This window comes from Morus notabilis, unplaced genomic scaffold (genome assembly GCF_000414095.1).
Source record: "Morus notabilis unplaced genomic scaffold, ASM41409v2 Scaffold985, whole genome shotgun sequence".
Classification (NCBI taxonomy): Eukaryota; Viridiplantae; Streptophyta; class Magnoliopsida; order Rosales; family Moraceae; genus Morus; species Morus notabilis.
In genome coordinates this window covers 442,304-451,820 of record NW_010356679.1, presented here as the reverse complement: position 1 = coordinate 451,820, position 9,517 = coordinate 442,304, and the positions used below count along the sequence as shown (strand labels likewise).

General features: G+C 34.9%; 1 protein-coding gene across 3 annotated transcripts; it reads left to right on the top strand.

Moving 5' to 3' along the window:
* The first annotated feature begins 796 nt into the window (after window positions 1-796).
* Window positions 797-7,212, top strand: LOC21399226. 3 transcript variants are annotated; one of them, XM_010088429.2, is made up of 11 exons: window positions 797-1,027; window positions 1,720-1,910; window positions 2,030-2,090; window positions 2,180-2,228; window positions 2,841-2,895; window positions 2,980-3,067; window positions 4,188-4,306; window positions 4,871-4,996; window positions 5,299-5,398; window positions 6,360-6,514; window positions 6,923-7,212. In XM_010088429.2, exons 1-11 carry the CDS (start codon window positions 859-861, stop codon window positions 6,980-6,982), a joined length of 1,173 nt encoding a protein of 390 aa, XP_010086731.1. In that variant the 5' UTR covers window positions 797-858; the 3' UTR covers window positions 6,983-7,212. The 3 variants fall into 3 exon arrangements, with proteins under 3 accessions (XP_010086731.1, XP_024026474.1, XP_024026557.1); XM_024170706.1 differs by having other exon boundaries at window positions 2,027-2,090; XM_024170789.1 differs by lacking the exon at window positions 6,923-7,212 and adding an exon at window positions 5,138-5,183 and having other exon boundaries at window positions 2,027-2,090; window positions 6,360-6,437.
* Window positions 7,213-9,517: the final 2,305 nt, after the last annotated feature.

Genomic DNA, 9,517 nt, shown 5'->3' with positions numbered 1-9,517 from the left:
CGCTTCTCACCCTATCCTTGTAGAATAAGTGCTTGTCCTTCCAGTGGCTCCAAATACACCACGGTTCATCATCATCGACTTTGACTCTTCAAGATTCACTATTCCATTCAACGATCCAAGGACCGAGCTCAGCACAACTAGAAGAGAGTGGAGTTGCACGGCTGTGATTACTTAACACCTTTAGGATAATGTATTTTTTTTAGGGCAAGGGTGATGTTAGGATCCGTTAGTTGGGGAAGGGCATTAGTAGATTTTAGTAGTGGTTAGATGAGAGTTAGTAGTATAAAAGGGAGGGATTAGTTACTAGAAGAAAATTGCTATGAAATTAATTTTTGTGCAAAAAGAAATTTTTGGTGTTTTTGGACATTTTATGAACAATGTAAAAATATCCTGAATATTTACAATATTCACAAAAATTACGGATACTTTTAAATATTATGGATATTTTATAAACGCATAAAGAAAAATATAATCCCTCATTATTCATGTTGAGATTTTAAAAAATAGATGATCTCGTTCATTTCACCGATTCGAGTTTTCAGTTTTAAGTTTTTATAATAAAAAGTTCTCAGAAAATATTATATCTAACTTTTTTTACTATAGTGAAAAATTTTCAAAAAATATCACATCTCAATTTAAATTGAAAACTCGAATCCGCAAAATGAACGAGCCCATAATGTCGTGTAAATATCGACAATGTCCGTGGACATTTTTTTCAAACCACGTGAGCCTTTTTCTTTTTCTTTTTCTTTATTTTTTATTTTTAATCTTTTTGGAATCGTAGCGGGGACATATATTAGATAGCAACCGGACCGGCCAAATTACCGATGAGAAACAAAAGGGAAAAGTAGGAAAAAGATGTCTACGGTTAACCTCCGAAACTGCACAGAAGAGCTGTTGAAGTACACTATCCAATCTCGTATCAGCGAAACCTTAGAATTCGACATTGGCCTCTCCGAGGACTTCTGTTCTCGCCTCCTCAATTCCGACCCTTGCGACGATCCCTTCCCCGCCTCCCACTCTACCGGTAATTCTACTCCTTTTCCGTTTGGTTCCCGAGAAAAGTTAAATCTTTTAACTGTACGAATTTCCGTTCGCTGATAAAACTTAAGGTTGTTCCATTTCATGTTTCATTACTTGGATATCGAAGAGGTTCAATTTGATTGTGGAGATGCGTTGAATTTTTTGTTTCAATTATTTTCCCGATTCTAGCCTATTTTTCTTTTAACAAATTTTGTGTTGTTTTTAAAGAGTAACTATTTTATTCTAAAGAGTAACACATTTTGCGTTGTTTTAGAGCCCGTTAGGTTGGAGGATTTATTTTCTGATTCGAACACGTTCGTTACAGTATTTTCTCTAAAAAAATACACGTAAATTGAATATAATTCTAATCTCATGATTCTAATTCATGAACCAAACGGGCTCTTAATGTCTCTGCTAATAATCTCTTTCATTAGAATCTTGAATGTGTGTTTGTATTTCCAAACACGCACTGGCCTAAAAAAAAAAAAAAAAGCTACCGCCCTGTTTATTTTACTGAGTTTTGTTAAAACTTTCAGAAAAAGTCACATCTAACTTTTTTGTTACAGTAAAAAATTCTCATAAAGTCACATCTCAATTCGAATTAAAAATTCGAATCAGCGAACTAAACGGGCTACTTATATTGATGATTACGTAATGGGTATTTTACTCTTTTTTTTTTTGGGGTCAATTTTGCAGATTCTATGGAAGGAGTACCTCCACACCCTCTATACAAGCATTTGGCATATGCTTTGCAACAGTCCATGACATCTGGAACATTTTATAGGACATATAATAGAATGCCCATGATAGGAACAGAGAATTCGTTGAAGCAGAAAGAGCATTTTTGGCAGAAACTGATTTCGGAAAAGGGATCAGAATTTGTTAATGTTAGTTTATACTGGCAGTTCTCTTTCGTACAGTGCAATGCTCTTTGTTTTTCCATCTTTTCATGTATGTTTAGAAGAGTGATCTCGCTGTGCGCTAGCAAAATTTGCTTTTTTAGCAGGTGTTGAGGACCATAGACCTCGAACTTTATGTAGAGGAGCCTTTCTTTTCACAGATGAAAGGTATAAAATACCTGTATTTTGTTATATTGCATATCTGTGCATCACTGAATATCCATTTGAAGCTTATTGTAATTCGAGTTTCTTCATAGATGGACTCAAAACAATTGAAGGCAGGTGTGCTACTGGTAAATACAGCAGGTATTTCTATCTAATCAGTCCACTTGTGCATTTATATGAAATAATATTCTGTTGGGTTTTGCTAAATTTTATGGTTTCTTTACTTTCAATCTTTTACTGTTCTAAATGTCTCTCCTGTGTTACAAGTAGCTTATAGTGCATGACATGAATGGTATTAGTCTTACGAAATTTACACATGAATTTCTATTAGTGTGTGTATTTTGGCATTTTGTTTTAATTCGTTCGCTAATACGATGAAATTGGATGCCTTGAATGTGCCATGACATCTCAACCTGAGGATGTTATTCCACCTTGTATTTGCTTAGATTAGATCAGTTTCCTAAAAATTGGTATACGAACGTGCTGCTGTTTACTCGCCTTACCAGCTTGGCTGCCTAAATGTGGCAGGTTTGACCGTATGATTAGTCCATGAAGCAGGGTTAACTCTAATGGATTCGAACAAGTAATGGTGGTTGTAAACATTCAGTTCTAATTTCAATTAAGAGGATGGAAATTGATATCTTTTTGAAGCGATTGTTGATGTTGCCTAAAATTTTACACACATTTTTTTCCTTATTGTTTTAAATCTTGTCTTCGCAGTCACTCTCTTCATCTTTATTTTTTCTGGTGCAGAATTAAATCAGGAAGTTTGATTCTCCTTAATGAATGTTTGTTATTTGAAGTTCAGGTGTGTCTGTATTCGTCTTTGGTATATGCTTCTCTATATCATCTAGACTGTGATTTGGCGATTTAAGTGTTTATGAATTTGCAGGACGTCCACTGGTATGCTTCATTTTCTAAAATGTTGGAGGCAGAAGGTCTTGCAGAAGTCCTTCCCGGAGTTAAATCCATTATAGAAGGTGATCATCTTTTTTTGTTGACTTACAATGATTATTGTTGACTGTAGAAGTTTGTCAACAAAAATATATCAAATTTCAAAGCGGTTTACGCGATTTTGATGATAAAAAACACGATTAAAAGAGATTAAGCAGTAAGAACACACAAAGATTTATAGTGGTTCACCCTTAATTCAAGAGCTACGTCCACTGTTGGGAGGAGGAAAATTCACTATCTTTTGGAAAAGATTACTGACTGACTCTTCCAGAATTAGACCTCTCCTTATTATATATATACTGCAGTCTCTGCAAATTTCCTTATTTTATTCGGGGATTTTTCCCCATATTTTGGGATAATGTCCCTGGTATGTTGAGATCTCTGTCAATTAGTACGTTTTCCATACTTACTTCCTTACTTACTCCGTATATTTTAATTACCAATAACAAATCTCAGGGTAGATCTCGTATCTCTCGGCTTGCGTAGACTCGGCCTCGTAAGCGCTTCCAGTACCATCTTTGCCTTCAGCTGTTGGTGCGGTCAACCTTCTGTTGTTCTCAACTCCTTGAAGCGGTTGACTGCCTTTGTACGTCACTCTCTTTACTTGCGGTCTACTCTTAAGAGAACCACCATCCGACGTGGCAGCTAGGGCAGAGTTGTCTCCGATCATTTACTGGCCTTAACTATGACACGTGGGTCCCATCCAATGCCCAGCTTAGGGTTTGAAATTTTACCCAACAACAATTATGAATGCCAATGAGTTCACTACCAGGGGAGAGTATGTCAGTAACCCTCCAGAACTGAAGGAGAAAGATAACTGAAACGCCAAATATTCGTATTTGCTAAGCTTATTTTTAAATGGTAATTGGTTTATTATCAATGATGAAATGTTTAGCTTGCATCCGAAGCTTATATTTTCACTTTCTCAAATTGGCACGTTTACCTCAACCTTGTTTTCTTCCAAAAACAACCCTGTTTTCTGCTCTTCAAAAATCTTTATTTTATTTTACTTTAATTTATTTTTATTTTTTTAAATATCCTAAGCAATCCTTTCTTTCAATTAGGCTTTAGTCATTTGTTTTTTGACTTAGAGATTCTTTTGTGGATTTGCATAATTACTGTGTGCCAAATGAACTTGCAATACAGGTGTGGAAATCTATAGGAAGTTTTACACAAAAGAGAAGGAAATGTCAAATGGTGTCCTTGCAATTTCTATTTCAAAAGTGGATCCTCAGCCTTACACTTATTTGGCTGCTATACTCTCTGTGAGTGTCCTTGTAGCTACAGTCTTATGATTATAAATAGACAAAATGACTTCAATGAATAATAACTTGCTTTTATCATATTTTTAGTTTGGTTGGCGTCTCCAATGGGTTACAATGCTTCAAAATTGATGTATTTTCTACTGCGGTTGAAGGGATTATATTATTTTACTTAGGAATGATGCTAAAGTGTCCAATGAATAAGATGAACATTTATGATCTTTCCATAATGATACTAAACTACTAATTAGGATTTACAATAGATATATGCGTGTAATAACTAAATTCAGTAATTAGTGCATTACTAATTTATGTATGAAATGAAGGAATAAACAGCTTAAGTGGACTTAAATCTGTAGGAATTAGATTGTGCTTATGAAGAGGCCTCACCCTTTGTCTCTGTTTTCTTTTTATTCTGTGTATAGAATTCTTATCGCAAAAGAATCCATTCATTTCTTATCCAAAATATAAAAACAAGTAAATAAATAAATAAAAGAAGAGGCAGCTTTATCTTTAGCGTTGCCATCTAAAATTCTATCATACTAACGGGTTTTCTTCTTCCATCAGGGATTGAATTATGGAGGTGTTCAAGGTCTTCTGGGTCTTACAAATACAAATGGGACTATTGAACATGCACTACCCCCACCAAGATCTGCTCTCGTATCATCATTTATGATGCCATATAAAATAGATGTAAGATAACGACTGATATCAAGCATAAAGAAAATTTTCAGATATGTTAAATGCTTTTCACTGCTTTTGAGGTATTTTGGAACTGGTCGATGCAAAATTTTTAACATTTAAGAAAATTGACACGCATACACAAACACACAGAGGAAACTAGGAAAAGACACCTTTTCTTTGGCGCAACAAAATCTCAGTAAGTGATAACATCTGTTAAGTTTGTACCGCAGTATCCTTTTAATGGATGACAAGCAATAGCTTGGCTAGGCAGCTCAATTTTATGTTTCTGATTATGAACGGTATCTTTTTAGGCGGAGGTAAAAGGTATCACATTGACACATGGAGCTCAGGCCTTGGCCAAACATGCCCATAGGTGTACCAATAAATATTGGGGTACTTTGAATGGAAATGGTGAGTTCTGTGTTCAAAATTTTGCTTTTAATATTTGGACATTTTGTTTTTCACTTTGTTTATTTATTCTTCTCCTAGTAAGTATGTTTTTTTAATTTTTTGAGAACTTTGTGGACGTCTTGTACACATTGGCAATGAAAAATCATTTCTTTTAAAATTTGTTTCTTTCACCTGGTTTGTACTTGTAAATGTTTCTGGATCTACTTGTTTTTGTATTTACATTATATTATCTGAATCTGTGTGTTCCTATTGCCGCGTTATGGTATTGGAAATTTTTTCTAATTGTATCATATCATCATTCATCTTTATGACTTTTGCTTCTTGTTCTCCTGATCAATTTGAAGTCCTTTAGAAGGTTTTTATTGTTATGACAAAAAGTCATCAAGATAATCGATACCTGTAATGATCTGCTGCTGTGGCTTTGTTTAAGATCGATGTTGTGATGGGGAATTTCATTAATGGTCTTACAAGATCTTTAGAAACTGGAAATACTATGACTAAAACATGACCCAGGAAAATGGATACTCGACTACGTATTACATCATTCTGCTATGTTTGGCATTTGCTAAAATGATAGGGGAAAAAGAAAATTGAAAATCAAGAAGCACCATGTAGAAAGAATTATGTACAGGTCTAACATATTTCCTGCGTTGACTTTTTTTGTCTGTTCGTTTTCACCCATTTAAAACAATTATTTAAATTTTCAAGTGTAGAAATCACTAGGTACTTTTGGCTGATTACCAGGACTTTTAAATGTTGCCGTAAGCCTTGTATGTTCGTTGTCATGCTCTACAAATGCAAAAATCAACAAACGCCAATATATATCTCTCTGTGTGTGCGTGTGAAGGTTTCTTAATGAAAAACTTAGTGAAGTTCGATTTGTTTCTTTTGCAATTTTTTTTTATCGCATTTATATTTTTTGAGTAATTTTTTCACTTGTGTTTCTCTTTGCACTTTCCAGATTCTGATAAAAACAGGCGTGCGTTAGATGTCATCACTCAGCTAATAACACAATGTTGCTGGTTAAATCTGCATATTGTTCCACCGCATGGTGACGTCTTTGAAATAAGGGTTGCTGATGGATATGGTGCTAGGTGGTCTATAGATGGCAGTAAGGTATGATTAGAGTTCAATTCCTTGTTCAGTCGGTAGGAATAAAACGATGACGTGGGAAAAACTGTAGTATTCGTATGTTTGTGCTATGCTATGCTATGCAATGCTATTCTACATATGTATATATAATTACCATGGAATCTTGTTCTGTCCTTTTCCAGACATCTGCCAAAAATATGGAGATGCATGATAAAATGTAAAATATGAAAATCTCTAATGTCATGTGCGACAGTTTTACTAGTTTATTTGTACTCTCCCAAAAAGTGTGTCAAATGTAGGTTATAGTAATGTAGGTTATAGTATACAAATTTATGTTTTGGAATTTTCGCATCCAAATATATATTACCTTGGAAAATGCAATCATGTGTAGTATAGGCTGTATAACTAATGTTCCATTTATTATCCTTCCAGTTTGTGGGCTTTCTAGAGCCATATGTAGAAGACGGCCATTCAACAGGATGGAAGCACTGATCTTCTCTCAGAAGGCTGTTTCTAATTTTCTGAATTCAGATAATAGGTATGCCTTTTTTAAGGCATTTTTTTTTTCTCTCTGCGATGGAACTATTATTTCTAAAGCAACATTACATGTGTTTTCATGACATATATCAAACAACCATATAAATCGAGCTTCATAGTAGGAATAGGATGTCATGATCGATGTATACTTGAAAAAAGTGGAAACAATTCTTCACATGAATGGATAGGCCATGAGATTTTTTTATAGAATAGTCATGCCAAAATGCCATATATGTGAAGCTTTTTTTTTTTTTTTTTTTTTTTTGTCCTGCACTGCTTGGATGCTATTTTCATGGCATATCAGTCATTCTTAATTAGTTTGTCATATGTCCATATATCGTACTATTTTTCCCGGCTTTCCTCTTTTTTCTTTTCCCTTGATGGTCATATTGTCTTCTGTTGCATTGTCCAGAACATACCCTCAAGTGGTCTGAATGCGATTTGTGATTCACTTGACACCAGTAAAAAATGCATGTATATGTATGAATGTATGCGTGTGCCTGTGTCTGTGTGTCTCACTACTTTTGTGCTTTTCTTTCTTTCTTTTTCTTTTTTTTTAATCACGAGTAAATTAACATTCGGGTTTTTTTTTTCTTTTTTTTCTTTTTTTTTTTAATCACGAGTAAATTAACATTCGGGTTTTTTTTTCTTTTTTTTCTTTTTTTATTAATCACGAGTAAATTAACATTCGGATGTTATTGCTTCTGAGGAGGTCGTTAAGCTTGTGAATTAATTCTATTCTTTGTTCAAATGCAAAATTTTCGGAATGCAAGCTAACCTGCTAAAACTAGATGGCCAGAATTTATAGCTTGTTTGGGACATATATTCAAACCCAAATTTGGGTTCTGCCATAGTGTTTTTTATCTCACAAAGCATTTGTGTAGGTATTTGAGAGAATAGTTTGCTCTGATTTCTCTATATTCTAGAATGAAAGAAATACAAAGAATATATACAGAGGGAGTTTCCTTAAAGCAAAGATCCTAGACTGCAGTAAAGGAGGAAACAATCTCTACTAAACTAGGAAAGAATAAAAGGGAATCTGGTAATATATTACCAGATTCTTCTCCTAAAATTATTTCAAAAATAAACAATTCCTAAAATTGCTAACTAATTGAGTGCAGGAATTTAACACTCCCCTGCAAGCTGAGTTGTATATGTTGAACAAATACAGCTTGTGACTCAGTTCTTCAAAATTTGTTCTTGGTAGAGCCTTAGCAAGTATGTTTGCCACTTGAGATTGTGTAGGGGTGTAAACCAGCTGCACAATAGAATGCTCAATCTTCTTTGAGATGAAATGTCAGTCAATCTCAATATGCTTTGTCTTGTCATGATGTACAGGATTCTTAGCAATCCTTATAGCTGCTTGATAATCACAGAATAACTTGATAGGTTTCTCAACTATTACTCTCAACTCACTGAGTAATCTACGTATCCACATTCCTTCACAAATACCTAGGGCCAATGCTCTAAACTTAGCTTCTGTACTACTCCTTGAGACTACAGGTTGTTTCTTGCTTCTCTAGGTCACGAGATTTCCCCAAACATAGGAACAGTAACCAATTATTGATCTTCTGTCTCTAGCATCTCCTGCCCAATCTGTATCTGAGAAGACTTGAACATCCCTATGTTCAGTTTTCTTGTATAATAAACCTTTTTCTAGAGTCATCTTGAGATACCTTAAAATTCTATACACAGCTTCCATATGTTGTTTTGTGGGGTTATGCATGAACTGACTTACCACACTAACTGGAAAGCCAATATCAGGTCTTGTGTGAGAGGTAGATGAGTTGCCCTACGAGCCTCTGGTATCTCCCCCTGTTGACTGGTACATTATATTTTCTTGTCCCTATCTTCTTAGTGGAGTCCATTTGTGTATCTGCAGGTTTACAGCCAAGTATACATGTCTCCTTTAGTAAGTTCAGGACATATTTGGGTTGAGAAACAAATATCCCTTTCTTGGATCGAGCGATTTCCATTCCAAAATTTTTTTTGAGGTTCCCAAGGTCTTTAATTTCAAATTCCTTGGCTAGAAATACTTTTAATCTTAATAGTTCCTCCTCATAATCACCTGTTAGGATGATGTTGTCAACGTACACAATTAGTACTGCTATTTTCTTCCCTAGAGAGAACTTCACGAACAGTGCGTGATCTATTTGGCATTGGGTGCATCCATATCTAATCACTGACCTTGCAAACTTGTCAAACCACGCACGAGGAGATTGCTTGAGCCTGTATAGAGATTTCTTGAGTTTGCATACCTTGTTGTTATTGAAGGTAGTTTCTAGTACTTGAGGTATTTCCATATACACTTCTTTTTCTAGATCACCATTCAGGAATGCATTCTTAACATCTAGTTGATGTATAGGCCAATCTTGATTTGCTACAAAAGAAAGGAGGACTCTGATAGTATTTAGCTTTGCCACTGGAGCAAATGTCTCCTGATAGTCTATTTCATAAGACTGAGTAAACCCCGTAGCAACCAGCCAAGCC

Excerpts from the sequence above, each read along its gene's own strand:
- LOC21399226 (XM_024170706.1), top strand. The coding sequence starts at position 859 with ATGTCTACGGTTAACCTCCGAAACTGCACAGAAGAGCTGTTGAAGTAC. Across the intron at positions 3,068-4,187 it reads AGTTAAATCCATTATAGAAG|GTGTGGAAATCTATAGGAAG; the intron begins GTGATCATCTTT and ends CTTGCAATACAG. Across the intron at positions 4,307-4,870 it reads ATTTGGCTGCTATACTCTCT|GGATTGAATTATGGAGGTGT; the intron begins GTGAGTGTCCTT and ends TTCTTCCATCAG.